Here is an 18,114-nt window from a genome sequence, read left to right as displayed (position 1 = left end):
GTCCCCTCCCTCAGCCACCACACCGCACATTCCCTGCTGTCCTGTGGCACCTGTCAGGGAGCTCCCTAGTTCCGGCCTCAGACACCTTGGTGTGTCAGCCTCCCTGAGGCTCTGGGGGCCGCTGGGGGTTCTCCCCTCGGGCGGGTGTGGGTTAGGTGTGCTTATGGGAGCTTTTAACCCTGAAAGTCTTTGATCTGAGTTCCCAGAAAGTTCTCCCCCGAGATTCTCCAAGAAAACCTGCTCCAAGCTCCCACTCCCCTCACTCCCATTATAACAATGATGGTGATGATGATGGGGACAGCTGGCCTTCGTTGAGCACTTACTTACTACATGCCGAACATCAGGTGCTTCATGTGGATCGAGTGGTTTGACTCACACAGCAGCCCTGCAAGGGGGACATTTTTATTAGCCCCGTTTTAAAAATGAGGAAGCCAGTACACGGGGCGGTCCAACATTCCTGCTCGGGAAAGGCCGGCTCAGCAGGCCAGCCCGTGCAAGTGCAGGCATCTCGCACTGACCACGACGCCCTACGGCCCGTTTCCTGAGTGGGTCCTTGTGTCCCAGCTTTGATCTTCACCCTTCGTGTTTCAGGGTTAACTGACTCCTCGTCATTCTTAGCCTGTGCAGAAATCCCCACCCCCTCCCTTTTCTGAAACTGCTGGTCCCTAAGAACATGGCTGGCGGTGCTTTGGGGGATGCTGCCCTCCTCCCATACCTCGTCAGCATGTGCCTGGCTCCTGGCGTAGCCCTCGACCTTTCCCCGTTTGTCTCTTGCTGGGCTCCGGGTTATCTCTACATTCTACCCCACACTCAGCTCCTCTCCCCCAAGTCCCACGGTCTGCTGCGTTCCCTTGCGGCGCAAGCTGTCCCACACACTGTCTCCGAGTTCTTAATGGCTCAGCTTCGGAGGCAGTCCCAGCAATTCCAGCGAGCGCATCCTGGGCACCCTCAAGTGCTGGATGCCGTGTGAGGGCCTGTGCTCACGGTAGTGCCCGAATTCCTAACAGTGTCCCCATGGGGAAGGCGTTGTCCCCATTGACAGATGAGGACACAGATCATCGCACAGACTTAGTGACTTGCCCAAGGGGATATAACAAATGGTGGGGGACGGATTTGAACTTGGTTCCAGCACAGCACTGTAGCCTTTCATGCGGCTGATTGCATGGCCTTGAACTCCACTGCTGGAACTGAAAGTGAGCATCTTCCTCTGGCCACAGCCACCAGCACCCTTCAGCTTGTCCTCTCCCTTTCCCCCTCTGCTGGGATCTCTGTAGAGTTTGCCAGTCACTCAGTTCTCCTATTTCCCCCCAGACTGTCTCTCCTCTGGATCTCTTCTGTAATCAGAAATATGCCCAAATATCTCCCGTCTTCAAAACCCCGTCCTTCTTCCTCAACGCTTCCTGCCCCTGCACAGCCAGGTCACTTGTGGAGTTGCCTGTGCCACCCGTCGCCACTCCCTCACCCCCTGCCAGCTGCATCCTGTGCATTTCTACGGACTGTGGCAAAACCCAGGGGCCACTGCAGGATCGGCCCTCTGCGGCCCCTGCAGAGCGCAGTGCCGGGGCTGCCTCTCACGTCCTTCTTGGCTCCCAGGCCACTGGTTCCTCTCCCTCCTTCCAGCAGCTCCTTCCCCCAGCCTTCTTCAAGGGCACCTCTTCCTCTAGATAGCCGACCTTCTATTTTCTGAAACTTAGCAAGGGGCAGCGTCTTGGCCCCCAGCCCACACAAGCAGGGCTGTGCTGAAGGAAAGCTGCTGAATTCTGTAGAGCTGAAATTCTGTATAAATAGACGCATTTACCACGTCCTGTCCATTTATCTGTCAATCCTCCTAACAGAGGTAGTGCTAATAATAACTTGCACATGTAGCAGTTCACAGCTTACAAAGTGCTTTCACATGCCCTTCAGTACCCCTATCTATGTGTGATGAAAATAGTTTTAGGTCTGTATAGTATTAAACAGGCATCACGAAACCCAGCCCACTTTACCAAGGTGCTGGGATGGCTCTCCGAATGAGCTTGGCTTTGATGAAGCGTCATCACGCAGTAGGCCTCTGTGTGTTGTCTGCCAGGGTCACGCCCCCGTCTTCCGTTCAGTTTCACCGGTGACTGACCCGTCATTGGTCCTGGGGACAGAGCCAAATGACCCTTGTCATTTTAATAACATGTGTTCCTAGGGCGCTAGAAGAGACCGAGGACTGACCAGAAGGGCTGAGAAATCCTCGTGTAAGTTGAGGGAAGGGCAGGCTGAGGCCCAGCTGCAGGACCTGAGACATTTGGAGTAGGATAAGATGTGACCACATCTACATAGTGTATCACACTATATGGTTCATGCTTTCTTTTCTTTTCTTTTTAAGTTTTTCCACCCTCCATTTTTGTAAGAATTTTATTTAGTTAGTTTTAAAGAAGGAAACGGAGGGAGAGAAACATCAGTGTGTGGTTGCCTCTCGAGTGCCCCCTACTGGGGGCTGGCCCTGCAACCTAGGCACGTGCTCTGACTGGGAACTGAACTGGCGACCCTATGGTTTGCAGTCCGGTGCTTGATCCACTCAGCTATACCAGCCAGAGCTGGCTCATGCTTTCTAAAGGAGACTTGGAAGCTTTAAACCAAGATGTGCTGCTCTCACGAGTTGGAAGGATCTGCTTGCGGGGCAGGCTCCCTGGACTCAACGGCACTGCCGGCCACAGGTGTGAAGGAGGCCGTGGTGGCACGGGCCTCATCTTTGCTGTAGATGCTTTCAGCTGTCTTTGAAAGGGGACGAGCATTCTGACAAACTAAAGCAGAACTATCAAGGCTGTCACCAAGGACAAACGTTCAGGAGGAGCCAAGAGCTTCTTTCTTAGTTTTGGCTTGCTGCAACTTTGCTTTGCAATTATCAGATATTTGAGCTCAAAGTCTACACAGATAAGAATTTTCTGACGTTCCTCAGTGACTCCCACTTGCTCGCCTGCCCCAGTGACGAGGACTGGGGCTGGATGCTCCTCTTCCTTCCAGGTTCTTTGCATGCCGCTCTTACGTCTTTGCTGTGCTCTGGCATCATGGAGGCTTTCAGGAAACAGCTATGGCTCTGGCGGTGAGGCCTGTTCTTTTCCCAGATGACTTTTGGAGAATCCTCAGCTCCCACTGTGCCCTGCCTTTGACTCTTCCTGACTCTGTACTTGAACCCCAAGCCTGGGGCACACTCACCTGCATTGGCCTTGGGCTGGGTTTTGGAGCACTTGGGCCTGCACCGTGTCGGACGTACCCACAGCAGCTGGGTTTACTTGCTGATCAGCCGTCCTGGTGGAAAGCACGGAGCAGCAGGCAGCCCTGCTTGGTTCTCCCTCATTGCCACTGAGAGGTGCAGCCCCCGTGGGGAGGAGCAGGTTCTCCCTCCAGCACACACACGCTTCAGCCAACACCCAGCCCTTCCACAGAATATTATACTACTTCCTCTCCAAATCTTCGACACTTTGGAATATTGTGTCAGTTTAGCTGGATAATTTTATGGTGCTGCCAAAAACAATTCAAGTAGGAAGAAAACAACACTCACCATGTCAAGCAAAGCAGGACTTCTGGCCTCAGTACCAACCATGCCTTTTACTTTTTGTATTTTTGCTTTATGGAATGACGTGGTGTATAAGCCAGGGCTATAAAAACCTCCCCCTGAAGAGCACCAATGTCTGTACTGTGTGCATGCATGTTTTTAAAAATGTACTTCAAAGTACATTTTGAGTATGCATTTTGATGCATGGATCAAGGGCTGGATAGATGTGGGATAGAAGAGCAGGTAACGTGCTAATGGAGGAATGTGGGTGGCGAGTATGTGAATGTTCCCTGCACAATTCCTTCAACCTGGCTGCTGGTTTGGAGATTTTCATAATAGAATGTCAGGGTGTGGTGAGGGGGAATTATTCCTGACAGTGCACCATGTTAATTTAAAACAGGCTGTTGACCAGTGAGGTCCCTGAGGCTGGAGAGCGAGGGAATTTTGCTACTGGAGCCATTTCATTTGGGAAGACTTCCTGTGGGGCGTAGTTTCCTGCCTTCCCAGCCTCAAACCCCTGCGGTTCAAAGATGGTGGAGAGAAGGGGCCGCCGTCCACCCTCCCCACCAGCCCTGAGCCGGGTGCTGCTCTGTCCTGGGGCTCTTGGGTCACACCCCACGCCTTGTTGCAGCCTGGCTTTCCTCACCTCCCCCAGAGGACTGCCCTGCGTCCCTGCTGGGCTGCCTGTGAGGAGGGAGGGGCCCTCGCCCCGCACAGAGTCTGCTGTGGCTCCGGGCCCTGGGAGGGTTGGGAGGCCTGGCTGCTCCACAGGGAGCAGGAAGTAAGTGGTGTGAGAGGCTCTCCGAAGTTGGGTCCTGACCTGAGTTGTGGGTCACTCTCATTGGTGGTCTCACAGAAGGTGTGGGATCCAGCCCCCAGGCTGACTGACTCAGGTGTGGGAATGAACTGCAAGGCTCCCACCCGTCCACACCTGTCCAGTGTCCTGCTTGTGTGTAGGTGGGTGTTTGGTGAATATAGATTCCTTTAAGTGTTGTCTTATAGCACTGCGTGCAGCCTCTGTCAGTGTACAGACTTGAGGACCCACTGACTGCCAGGCTTCAGGCCCCCTTGGCAGATGTCGCCTCCATGCTTTGGACTGCCTGTCATGTGCACACACACCCACTCCTACATGTACCTGGTGCACACATGCACTCTCACACGTGCCTGGTGCACATACAATCACACATACAATCACACACGTGCCTGGTGCATGCACCTTTACCCACGTGTCTGGCGTACATGTTCGCTGTATCACACACACACACACGTGCCTCGTATACACGCTCATTCACACATACACTCATAGACGTGCCTGGTACACACACTCTTGTGTATACATTCACACATGTGCCCGGTGTACACACTCTTACACATACACTCACACGCGTGCCCGGCGCACACATTCACACCTGACCCCAGGGCTGAGCTCTCCCCTGCCCTTGATGCCTGCTGAGTCTCCAGGGGACACCCAGCCCCTGCCCCTGCCGGGGTTCCTCCATGCAACAGGGAGCAGGCAGCCCTCAGCTGGTTCTCATCTTGACTCAGGCCTGCTCTGTGCTTTAATCCTGGGAGGCTGTGGATCCTGGAGTTCAGACCACAGTCCTGGACCCAGACTCCCTATTTCGTGTCCTAGTCTGAGGGCTGCTGGCCGTATGATCTGCACTGACCCGCCCTCTCTTTCTGTGTCTCGTGTTCATCACTTGGGAAGTGAAGATGATAGTGATTCCTACGCCTGATGGCTGTGAGATGCCGTTAAATTTACGCTATGTGGCCTGACGTGTCTGCAGTGAGCACTGGTCAGTGCTGGCCACCACTGCCCGTGCCTGCTCCGTAGTCTTCCGCTCTGCAGTCCCCGGCTCTGGGCTGCAAGTCCAAAGCCAGAGCAGGAAATCACCACCTCACCGAGGCCCAGGGACGACAGCTGTGTTAGTTTCCTATTGTGGTTGTAACAAATTCCCACAAATTTAGTGACTTAAAGCAACACAAATTTATTCTTACAGCCCTGGAGGTCAGAGCTGAAATAATTTTTATGGGGCCAAGGTCAAGGTGGCAGCACCCCTCCAGAGGCTCTCAGGGAGGCCCCAGAGAAGCACCTGCGTCCCCGCCTTTCCCTCTTCTGGGGCTGCATTCCTTGCGTTCCTTGGCCACGGGCCTTCTCCTCCATCTTCAAAGTCAGCAGCACAGCATCTTGGTTCTGGTGTTCCATCTCCCTGTGCCTTCCCCTTAAAAGGACCTTCCCGGTGGCATTTAGAGCCATTGGATAATCCAGGAGAATCTCCCCATCTTGCAATCCTTCACTTAGTTGCTTCTGCAGAGTCTCTTTTGCTGTGAGAGGTAAGGTTCGCAGGTTCCCGGGATTAGGACACAGGCCACACTGGCTGCCTGGGCCCTTGCTGTCACTCCATTGGCACTGGGTCCTCCCTGCCCAGACGGACTCTGAGGGTGCAGCAGCTCATTCTGTTGGGTCCCCGGTGCCTGGCACATGGCAGGCACTGGGTGGGCGCCTGCGTGCTCATACAGGCAAGTGTTAATGTGCTATGTGGTCCTTTCAGGGCACGGTGAATGTCACTGTGGAGAATGCAAGTGCCACGCAGGCTACATCGGGGACAACTGTAACTGCTCCACAGACATCAGCACGTGCCGGGGCAAGGATGGCCAGGTCTGCAGTGACCGTGGGCGCTGCGTCTGCGGGCAGTGCCAGTGCACAGAGCCAGGAGCCTTTGGGGAAATGTGTGAGAAGTGCCCGACCTGCCCGGATGCTTGCAGCACCAAGAGGTACTGCCCCGCCCCAGACCGCCCCTGCCAGCTTCTCGCCTGCCCGGTCCAGGCCCATCTTCTCGCCAGTCGGCCAGCCTGCCTCTCGCTCCCCATCAACATGCTCTTGGCATTGCTGGGGAGCGGAAGTCTTACTAATACTTACTAAAATAGCATCTTTGAGGTTCTGGTTCCATAGGGATTTTTTTAAAAAATAACAAAACAGGGAAAAAACAAGACAGCCATTTAATTGCTTGACAGATGTAGAGATTAAAAGATTACTGAGTTACATGAAATTAAACTAGTTTCTATACCAAAATAACATCTTCTCAGAGCCTCCACTGGGCTTTTGAGCATTTCAGAAGGGGATCTGGGGTACCTCGGTCCTTCAAATGCATTCAATCCCCACCCCCACCCCCCACCCCCGCCCTGCCAATTTAACGTCTCCCAAACCGCGTTTCACAGGACAGAGTCTGGGAAATGCTGCTTTAAACAAAACATAATCAGAAGGTACATGGGGTGGGAGGGCACCCGGCCTAGCCGAGGCACGCCAAAAACAAACTGCCGTGGCTGTTGAATTTTCTGCTCCATTTATGCAGCCCGCGGAGCGAGCTCTGTGCGGCTGATGAACACACAGACTGTGTGCCCCGGGCACCGGCCTTGCCTGACTCCCCGCTCCCCGGCTGACCTCCCCACGGCTCTGCTCCTCACACTGCCCGGGCATCAGTGCGAGGGAGTGCAAGGAGCCGAAAGCAGGACAGTTTCTCTTGCATTTTACTGTAGAGACGGCCGTGTGGTCTCCATCCGTGCTCAGGGGCCAGCCGGGTGGGAGGCAGAGGCACAGATAATCAGAAACAAATAGCACAGACAGCCTTTCTCTTCGGCTGGGGAACACGAGTGTGCAATTTTCTCTTGGCAGATTTCCTCCCCAGCGCCTGGCTTGGGCTGACAGTGAAAGGAGTTCACGCTCCCTGAGCCTGCCGTGGCTGCTGGTCTGTCCGTGCTCGGGGACGTTCTGGGTGGCAGGGCCCGTGGTTGGACGCTGGCCACGGACAGGCCAGGCGTGGGTAATTGGAAGCTGGCTGCAGATCAAGGGACAAGATAGACAGGGCCAGATTTTCTTTTGTGTAATTAGAGGGAAGCCAGGGAGAGGAAGGGAGAAGAAAAACAGATCCACTTCAGACCTGCGAAGAGTGGAGAAACAACAGAATTTCAAAGAGAACAACTCAGGGGTGGGGCTCAGGATCCTGGATCTGGAGCCCAAAGAGCCGTGGCCCTCTGAGCCTGGACTCACAGGCGTTCTGTCCATTGTATGTTGGAGGGGGCGCCCTCCCCACCAGCAGACCCCTGGAGTGTACGTTCCCAGTTGTTGCAGCACACGGAGTTAGTGGGGGTGGGGCCAAGCGAGGACAACACATGTGGAATCAATAAAAGTCGACCACACCCATTTCATCCCCTCCTCTGGATTGACGTGGGGCAGTTAAAAGGTCCCGTGGGAAGACAGTCTTAGCTTTCGATGTTTAAAGCGTTCACTTCCCAGAAGACGTAGACTTGATATTTGTTATCTGTTCAGCAAAACCAAAGGAGCAAGGACAGCAAAGAGATGCCATGAGGGACCTCACGACCCTTCTCACCGTCTGACCTCTCTGACCCTCTCTCTCCTTCGGGGCCTGGTTGCAACTTTTTTAAAACAAAGTCCCTTTGATAGTGACTTATATCAGCCTGGTTTTCTGCTTGCTGTTTTGCTGAGAGCCACCTTATGAATGCCTTTTGTCCTTTCCCCTGGGGCTTCGGAGCAGCCGATCTGTGCTTTCTAGAACTAACCACACACAGCTTTCACCTTGGGTGAGCTGACACTCAGCCTCAGCTGAGTTAGATTAACCGATGCTGGGCAGAGTCTCTCTCAGCAACTTGTTTGTTTAAAAGACCAGGCTGGCTTATTCTAATACGTGACGACAACCCATCATAAGTCTCAGCCTGGTACGCGAATCACACAAGTTAGACTGATGTGTCTGCGTGGATAATGAGGGTCGTTTCCTGGAAGTGTCACACAGGTGGAGGGCGCAGGTGGAGGGCGCAGTGGGTCCCCGCTGAGGCCGGAAGCAGCCTCCCTTCTTCATCGTGTGTTGGTGCACGGGCTGGAGGGAGGGTGAGGAGCTGGGTCAGCGGGAATGGCTGAAGCTGGAGCCACCCCTTCTGGACCACAGCCGGGCCTCACTCACATGCCCTTTGGAGCTCTGGTCTCAGGGGAAATGCAAACATCGCCAGCGTGCTTGTAACTCCAGAACATTTCCATGAAGTCATTCTCAGGGGAGTGGGGGTTTTGTGGCCAGTTCTGGGATAGTTGAGCTCTTAAGCATATGGGAATACTCTGAAGAAAAGCCAATTTATTCACCTCCTCTTCATGAGCAACTCACTCGCCCTTTCCTCCTGGGTGGTCAGAAAGTGGAATCAGGATTTGGGGACAAGGTTGTCTGAGAGATGGGCACCTGGGTGCTGGATCCAGCTCCCTTGACTTCTTCTGTTTGGCTTCATCTCCCTCATCTGTAAACTAAGGGAACTTGACAGAATGCTCTCTGAGCTCCCTTCCAGCTCTGACATTCCAGTCCGCAGTTTCTGCCCTGGCCTCTTAATCTCAAGGAATTAAGAAAGGGGCGATGATGGTCGAGGTGAGGCGCTGTGGTCACACACCCTCTGTACTGTGCTGGGGAGTGTCCCTGACACACAGTCCCTGTGCCCCCACGAGACTCCGGCTCTGTGAGCTCACGCGCTGCGTGCTGGGGCCGGGGCACAGCTGCAGGGAGCCCGGGGCCTTCCCAGCACACTTGGCTCTCGAGTTCTAACCCAGTTTCCTGAGGAAGCCCCTGTTTTGGGGGGCTCTCACTTCTTTGCTTCACAAAGTCCCTGAAAATTTATTGTCAGCTGGTTATTGGGCCTCAGCCCACTCTTCCCTGGAGCTGATTTCTCACCATCCCGTTTGCGCCCCCAACCGCCGCACGGGCCCCTGGAGGAGTCAGGGCTCTTCTGCCTCCTCAGCTAGCTTCACGGACCCTTAGTGAAAGCTCCGCTTCTCTGGCCTGGCAGCCTCAGGAGTCGTGTTCTCCCTGATGTAACTAAAGGTGGATGGAGAATTTCTGGAGCCTGGTTTTGACTATGGAAAGCATAAATACTAATTATGAATTGAGCATTTTAATTAAGCAAGTCACACAATATCTGATGTAAACTGTCAGTTTGAGGTGGAAGGGAAGAGGCTCAGAGTGCCTCTTTATGGTTGCCCCCCCATTTTCTCCGGAAGGCGCCCGTTGAGATGGGGCTCCCTGGAAGAGGGCTGCCACCCTGTGGCCTCTGCGAGAGTTTGGTGTGGCTCAGCTAATGGGGGAGGGGGCAGCAGGCCCCCCCGGGGCCCGCTGGGTGAGCTCCATTCGGCAGGGAGAAGGGGGCGAGAGCCCAAGAGCTTCCAGGGCAGGGGTTCTCAGCCCCCACTGTCTTTATCTGACTCCCAGGAGCCCAGGCTCTGCCCTAGAAATGCGATTCCATGGGCTGGGTGGCCCAGGCAGGGTATTCTGTCCTCAGAACCCCTGGAGAGTCTGTTATGCAGGAGGGCTGAGAGCCCTGCCCCGTGGTGACTGGGGGTGGGGACAATCCTGGGAACTAGGGCAGTGTGGGCACATCACACACTGGCTGTGGGGTGTGAGGACCCCTCTCCGAGGCTGGGATCACAGTTTTTATCACTCAGAAACTAACTGCTTGAAGCAGATTCCTCAGTCAGGTGTTTGGTGCACCCTAGTGCAGGTGGGTTTGGGTCCCGTTGTCAGAATTTGAAAGGACTCCAACCTGCAACTTGACATGTAGACCAGATGTGGCTCTAAACCCATGTATGTTCCACCAAGAACCTGGGCCTTCCCTGCATAACAGCCACAGGAAGGGCAGAGCAGAAGCATTCTCTGAAGCCAAACATCTGAAGACAGGCAGAAGTTAAGGGTTTTGGGCCGCCAGGAGGGCTGGGGTCTGCACTGTTGGGAGCTTATTACACGTGTGGAGCTACTTCACAGCGTCAAACACCCACATTTATTGCCTCTTTTCCAAAGAGATTGTGTCGAGTGCTTGTTACTTCACTCAAAGAGCCCGGCTGACAACCAGACCTGCCAAAACCTGTGCAAGGATGAGGTGATCACGTGGGTGGACACCATCGGTGAGTGTGCCGGGACAGCCCTGGGCAGCTGTCCCCTTTTGGATCTTGCAAATGCTTAGAGACTTCCTTCCTGTGGGGTGATCTTCAGGGCTGCTGGGTGGGGAGGAGGGCAGTTGTAGCCTTGAGTTAGGAAGCATAGCCCCAATGTTCCTGGTGTGACTGCTGCCCCCCAAGAGGACTTGGGGTGCCTGTGCTGTGGTATAGGTTCCAGACTCCAGGGTGTAAGGCCTCTTTGTTCCTAAGTTTCTGTCGCATCTCTGGAACCCAGTCTTCTCCTGTACTCTCTGCAAAGTTAGCATATTAATTAGAGTAACTGATGTTAGCTGCTATAATGAGCAAACCCCAAACCTCAACAACTTAACAAAACATAAGTGAGTTTATCACTCACTGAAAGTCCAGTGAAGATGCTCCTGGTTGACAAGGCCTTCCATGTGGATTTTCATTCGAGAATCCAGATGCCCTCTCTGTCAAGGTTCCTCCCGCCTCAAGGTCATCAGAATCCTTTCCACTCAGTCAGCAATGGGGAAGGAATGAAGTATCCCAAAGAAGGTTTATATGGGCCCAGGCTTGGAAGTGGTACACAGACCTTCATCCACATTTGACTGCAAGGGTGGCTGGGAAATGTAGTCCAGCCATACGCCTAGGAAACAGGGAGACCGTGGCTAGTGTCTCCACCGTTTGGCCTCTGCCCAGCGCAGCTCTCACGGTGCTGCGGGCATCAGAAAGGGCAGAGCTCTCATCCGGGAGTGAGTGATGCCCTGGTGGTTCTCCCATTCCTGCAGATCTTGCCCACTCTGTGTTCTGTTGTCTTGCCTGGCAGCTTACATCTTAAGGCTCTTCTCACCCTAGCCACTCCAGTCTGACCACATCCCTCCTCCCCTCTGCCTTTACCTCTGGCACGAATGGCTACAAGTCCATCGTTGACTGGGAGCCTACAAGGAGGTTCAGACAGGGAACAAAAATGTTTGTCCCATCTCGGGGCTTCATCCATGTCTTTTCTAGTACTGCCCTCCAGGCTGCACTGCCACTGGTGTCCAGGCTGAGGGGTTTCTGCACATGCCACTGGCTTTGGAACTGCTCTGGAACACTATTTGCATCAAGTCAGAGCGCCTCTTGTGTTGGAAACCTCATACACTGCTGGTGGGAATATCAAATGGTGCAGATACTTTGGGAAACAATTTGGCAGTTCCTCAAAATTAAACAGAGTCACCATACAATCCAGCAGTTCTACTTTCTGGTATACACAGAAGAGAATTAAAAACAGATTAACACAAAAACTTGTACTTAAATGTTCAAGCAGTATTATTCATAATAGTCAAAAGTTGAGAATAACCTGAATGCACATGAACTGAGGAATGGAAAAATAAAATGTGGTCCGCCCACATGATGGAATATTACTTGGCCATAAAAAGGATGGAGTACTGCCACATGCTACCGCGTGGGTGCACCCTGGAAACATAGCGCTAAGGGAAAGAAGCCAGACAGAAAAGAACCCGTGCTATGTGATTCCAGTGGTATAACATGCCCAAAGTAGACAAAAGCTTAGAGACAGAGAGTAGTCGCCAGGAAATGAGAAAAGGGACTCAAGACTGACTGCTCATGTGTATGGCCTTTCTCTTTGGAGTGATGGAGACGTTCCGGAATCAGATAGCAGGAACGGCTGCACAGCACTGTGACTGCATTGGAACTCCTGAGCTGTACACTTGTAAATGGCTGAAGTGGTGGGGGAAAGAGCCTGTGGACCCTGAAGGGGACTCTGCAGCTGAGGCTCCCTGCTGGAGCCTGGCACTGACCCCAGCCGCTGCACACTCCTGGCCCAGCCACCTGTCTGTCTTGGCCCTGAGTTGCCTTCTTTGTAGACTTCCTGTCCCTGCCTCCCTGATCTTGACTGACCCCTCTGGCCACATCACGGCTCCCGATATGTTGAGTCACGTACGCAGCCAACATATTCATTGAGCACCGACTACGTGCCAGACCCAGGGCCAGTGGGAGCTTACCGAGCGGCATCTCTCATACCCATTTTCCTGCCCGTTTCTGCCTGGATACTTAAGGCAGAACTTCTGCCTGCAGGCCTGGGGCAGTCGCCCCTAAGTCAGACACAGACCATCAGAAAAGATCAGATAGTGCCTGCCGGCGCGCTCTGACGGATGCACCCGGAGCAGCCGCACTGTTCATGCACAGCTGCGTCTCAGTCTGTCCCTGAGGGATGAAGCGGTTGCTTCACAGAGGAAGTTTCTGTTTGAATTCACCACTTACTCTTCTTCTTCCTTCTCCCTGACTTTTTTCATACACACTCACACTCACCCAGACCAGGCTTATGATTCGGGGGTAGGGGGCTGAGTCCAGGCCTTCATGTTTGAAAACCACACTGATTTATCTGGTTCCAGGTTGAAATTCCTTTGCACAACAACAGGGTTACAAGGCCAGAGCCTGGAGCATTTCTTTCCCGCCATGACAGGACCCGGCTCACACTCCCGTAGTCCCTCCCCCTCCTAGAAACCAGCCTCAGCCTTTCCCGGGAAGCCCTGGGGTGCAGGTCAGGCCTGGGTGGGGGTTGTGGCACTGCAGCTGGTGGGGGACAGTCAGGGGAGGGGGGAGGGCAGGAGTGAGGCCTCCCTCACCAGCTCACTTTGTCTTGGGGTGCAGGTGCCACTGTGGCTGCCAGTCTTTTATCCAAATATCCTCCTCCCCTTGTGGGTCTTTCTGGTTTTACATCCCAGGAAAGAGCTTCCGGTGCTTGATCTCTGCAGCCAGCGCTCAGCCTGGGTGGGCTGGAGTGTGAACCCTCCCTTGGGCCTCCAGGGGCTCCAGGGTGGCTCCCCTTCTCCTCATCCCTTCAGTCTCCACAGGAGTCCCAGGTGCCAGGCCCGCCCCCCACTGATGCTCACACTCATGTCACCTCACCCCAGCAGACACTTCGGAGGTTTGAAGGTTCTCCCTTGATTTCCACAGCAGTCCCTCCCACCCAAGGGGATTCGTGTCCCCAGAACAAACTAAAGTCAGCGCCTCGGCAGCCCCTTTCTTCTGTGAGGCATTAGGCCCCTTGCCCGGTCAGCAGCTCTGGGTGACTCAGAGACACACCCAGGACATTCCTGCTCGGTTTCCTTCCAGTGAAAGACGACCAGGAAGCTGCGCTTTGTTTCTACAAAACTGCCAAGGACTGTGTCATGCTCTTCACCTACACGGAGCTGCCCGGCGGGAAGTCCAACCTGACAGTCCTCAGGGAGCCAGGTGGGTGGGGCTCAGCCCCGGGCGCCACTCCCTGCCCTAGGCCGGCCACCCGCCCTCTCCTCGCCGCCCTTCCAGACTCCGGAGAGGGCAGGTTACAGCTTCTTACAAAGATCAGACTGTAAGGCCAGCCCTACCCGATGCCTAGAGTCCAGAAGGAAGATGGGTACATTCCTGGGGACCCACTGCTGGGGCACAGCTCAGGGGCACCTGGGCATCAGAGGACAGGGCCCTGCCCTACAGGAGTGTCTCATGTTGGAGGAGAGAGAGTACAGGGTGAAAGTAAGCTCAGAAGGTACTTACCCTACGGAGCTAAAGGTCAAAGGTGGGGAGCTTCTGGGCTCTTTGAGGGGTGCGCAGGGCAGGCCAGCACGCTGAGGGCTGAGCAGGCAGCGCTCGCGCCAGGGAGCATCTGGGCAGCCTCCTGGCCCTATGGGCCTGCTGCACTTCCCAGTGTGGGGTCCCAGAGGGCAGAGGGCGCGCTGGGGACACGTTCCTGCGTGCTGCTGTGCTTCTGCTGAGGGGGCCCCACCCTGACGGAGACATAGACCATTCTGCCTCCTGCTTTGTGCCTGGGGAGGGACCAGTGCTCTTTGGCCTTAGGGTCATTGAGGTTTCTAGTGTGACCTCTTTTACTCTCCTCTGGAGGGGGCAGAGGGAGCAGAAAAAGATGTGATGTCTTTCATTCACGGCGCTGCGAGCTGTTTTTCCAAATTGGGCCAGGCCACATAACGTGCCTTCCCTGGGCAGCGGCAGGGGGAGGTGTGGTACCAGCCCAGGATGCGTGCCTGTAAGAATGAAGCTTTGTTTCCAAGCACTGTCTCTGCAGTTCTCTGCAAATAAGCACATTTGCTCCAAAGGGCACCATACTAAGGGCTTACAAATGTTGGCTGGCCCCCGGCTCAGCCCTGCCGGAAGCGGCTTCTTGAAACCTCCTGCCTGCCCAGTCTGCTCCTGAAACCATTTACTAAGAAGCTGAGGCAGGTCCGGCGTCCTGCACTGGGGACTGGGCCAGGCCTCGGAGCGGGGGGTGCGGGGGTGGGGGTGACTTGGATTGAGGTGACACAGCCATGTACGTGGCACATGGGAGGAAGCGGAACGGCCGCCAAGGTCCTCATCTAGACTGTGCCGTAGACTCGCCGGAACTATCACCATCCCTTTCTGACCCTCTCTCTTCGTGGGCACTGAAGCAGCCTGCCTGCCACCCACGTCTCCTGGAGGCAGTGGGGGGACCTAAGAGAGAATAGTGGGAAGAGCTTTGGGCACGACAAGTGCCTTTCATTTTAGATGCACCTGGGGTTGGGGGCAGGAGGGGTGCGCCGATGCTGGCGCCTTTGCTCACCGTGCCTCCTGGTGCCCTGCAGAGTGCGGCACGGCCCCCAATGCCATGACCATCCTGCTGGCGGTGGTCGGCAGCATCCTTCTGATCGGGATGGCACTCCTGGCCATCTGGAAGCTGCTTGTCACCATCCACGACCGCAGGGAGTTTGCCAAGTTCCAGAGTGAGCGATCCAGGGCCCGCTATGAAATGGTAAGCCACTGGGAAGTTGGAAGTAGAAAAAAGTGCCAAGTTTAGTGGTCTGGTTGAGTTCAAGCAAGTGATAAAGGCCCACTAGTACCTTTGGCATTCAAAACAAAGAGCAAACCCTGAAAGGTGGTGTGTGCCCGGTTCTGGGCGGCAAGAAGTGTGTGGCCCAGGGCACAGAGGGCCCGCAGAGCTCTGCACCAGGCCCCGGTCGGGGGACTCATGGGGCAGAGGTGCTGGGCACAGCCTCAGCACAGGTCTCTGTGGTCTCAGAGAGAACAGACCCAGGAAAGGACCTCAAGTGCTTATAGTCCAGTACAGTGTCCATAGGCTCAAGTCATGTCTCCCCAAGCAAATGGCATGCTCCCGAAGGACTGATCACAGAGTAAGGGAGTTACTTGCCTGAATCCCCAGTGTCTACCTTTAGGTAGAAGGAACTTTAGAGACTACCTCCCAGCCCTCATCTCGGAGGCTGAAAGCTCAGAGCGGGGCAGGACTGTCCCAGGGCCCGGGAGCTGGAGGCAGCCGGTCCACCGCTCTGCCGCCTGTGTGCTCTGCCTGCTGCCTTCTCGGGTGACTGACCTCGGAAGGGCCTCTCACCCCGAGGGTGTGCATCGGAATGAATCAACTAACACATGTCCTTCTCCTTCTGTGTCTGTAGGCTTCAAACCCTCTGTACAGAAAGCCCATCTCCACACACACAGTGGATTTCACCTTCAACAAATTTAACAAATCCTACAATGGCACAGTGGACTGACGGTTCCTTCTCCTTCAAGGGCTCGGAGGGGGCAGATGATGATGTCAGAGACTGACACGCTTTGGACAGCTGCTGGACTCAACCACGGCTCCCTAGATAGACAAGCGCAGGGACCTTGCCGTGAGCCTGGGGGAGGAGCCAGCCCTCGCTTGCGCAGGAAGGCACCAGCCACGCCACCTGGCTGCTGGGGTGGAGCCATGCTCAGCAGCCACACCTCTGAGCCTGGGAAAGGCCAGGGGAGCCTGGCGCTCTTGGTCCCCCCTACCCCACGCCACGTTCACCCTGTCCTGTCCATGAACTGCTGAGATGCTGCGCTGCCTTGCCCTTCGGGGGCCGGGCCTCCAGTCTGGCCAGAGGAGGCGGCTCCTGGGAGCGCCAGCGCATAAAGTCGACGCATGGTCTGGCTTTTTTCATGTTTGGTCGTTTCTCTACGAAATAAACAGATCATGCATTCACAGTGCAGTTCTGGTTCCTGAGGGCTGTCTGCCGGTGTCCGTGCCCTGCACGCGGGTGTTGGTGATGGAATTGCTGAGACGCCTGTTGGAGGCAGTTTGCAGATGTCAGCGTCCCTCTTCTGTCCATGTTTGTTTAGTACTTTTGTAATGAAAAGGAAAGAGATTGTTGGGGGTTGAAAGTAAAGATTAAAACCAAAACACTTTGTGTTTGCCTGACACCTCTACAACGTGTGTGTTGTTCCTTTCTGAAGTGGTCTCGCGTGGTGCCTCGCTGGGGGCCGGAACGGCTGTGGACGCCCCTCCAGGATTGCTCCGACCAGTCCACACTCCAGTCCAGGGCTCTTCAAACGCAGCCGCACGGGGTGGCTCCACGGAGGGCTGAGTAGGTGCCCTTTGGACCCTTCCAGCTTTGTTTAAAGAAAGAGTTTAGGCTAGAACCTGAAAATCACCCCCTGGCCTCTCTCCCCAGTTCGCAGAGGCTGAGGCCAGAAATAGACTGGACAAGTCGGGATGTGGTTTCCATATGAAAGTCGCTTCATTATTTTAATGCCTTCCCCAGCCAAACTATGTCCCAACCAGGCCCAAAGCACAAAACCCATTTCATTTTTTCCCCTGTGTAGGGCCCTAAAGTCCCCCTAGGTTCCCATATCTTAGATGGAAGGAACCCCACAAGTTTGATCTGATTGCCAGAGAGGGAAGGTAGCTTGTCCAGGTGTCAGGAGGCTAACTCATGACAAACTTACTGAAGACCCAGGTCACAACCAGAGCATCAGCCTCCTACTGCCTGCTCTTTGTTGTAAAATCTTTTTCACTAATCATTTTTTAAACATTCAAAAATCCTCAGTGACCTGGCTGGCATAGCTCAGTGGATTGAGTGTGGGCTGCGAACCAAAGCATCGCAGGTTTGATTCCCAGTCAGGGCACATGCCTGGGTTGCCGGCCAGGTCCCCAGTGGGGGCCACATGAGAAGCAACCACACATTGATGTTTCTCTTTCTCCCTCCCTTCCCCTCCCTAAAAAAATAAATAAAAATAAAATCTAAAAAATTTTTTAAAAAAATCCTCAATGTTTTGCCTTGGCTGGTGTGGCTCGGTGGATTAAGCAGCAGCCTGTGAACCAAAAAGTTGCCAGTTCGATTCCCAGTCAGGACACACGCCTGGGTTGTGGGTCAGATTCCTGGAAGGGGGGGCACTCAAGAGGCAACCACCCATTGATGTTTCTCTCCCTCTCTTTCTCCCTCCTTTCCCCTCTCTAAAAATAAGTAAATAAATAATGCTCAATGTTTTTATTGATTTTAAAGGGACAGAGAGAAACATTGATGTGAGACAGAAACATCAATGGCTTCCTTTTCATATGCACCCCAACTGGGAATTTGCTGCAACATGGTGAGTGCCCTGACCTGTGACTGAACTTGAAAACTTGTAGTGCTCAGGACTACACTTCAGTCAACTGAGCCACCCAGCCAAGGCTTCAGAAATCACTTTCTTTTTTTTTTTTGCTTTTGGCATTACTTCAAGGTTATTGGGCTTTCATTCCAAATTCATCTGTTTTCAGCCTGAGATCAAATTCTCCTTACTTCATTTTGATGAACACTAAGACAAATGCTCATCAGTGAATAGGGCCTAATACCTGGGGCAGATGGCACAGACTGTGTTTCCTTCATCCTGTGCAGTTAGGAGA

General features: G+C 54.2%; 1 protein-coding gene across 1 annotated transcript in view; it reads left to right on the top strand.

Moving 5' to 3' along the window:
• Positions 1-16,650, top strand: part of ITGB5 (integrin subunit beta 5) — a 114,041-nt gene extending 97,391 nt beyond the window's left edge. The window contains exons 11-15 of the mRNA XM_028504562.2: positions 6,076-6,298; positions 10,366-10,469; positions 13,581-13,700; positions 15,062-15,228; positions 15,884-16,650. Of these exons, the coding sequence (XP_028360363.1) occupies positions 6,076-6,298; positions 10,366-10,469; positions 13,581-13,700; positions 15,062-15,228; positions 15,884-15,979 (710 nt within the window). The 3' untranslated portion in view covers positions 15,980-16,650. The remainder of the gene's footprint in view (positions 1-6,075; positions 6,299-10,365; positions 10,470-13,580; positions 13,701-15,061; positions 15,229-15,883) is intronic.
• Positions 16,651-18,114: the final 1,464 nt, after the last annotated feature.

Source organism: Phyllostomus discolor, chromosome 2 (assembly GCF_004126475.2).
Source record: "Phyllostomus discolor isolate MPI-MPIP mPhyDis1 chromosome 2, mPhyDis1.pri.v3, whole genome shotgun sequence".
Lineage (NCBI taxonomy): Eukaryota > Metazoa > Chordata > Mammalia > Chiroptera > Phyllostomidae > Phyllostomus > Phyllostomus discolor.
Note: the sequence above shows the minus strand (reverse complement) of the source record. Positions and strands in the feature narration are given on the sequence as shown.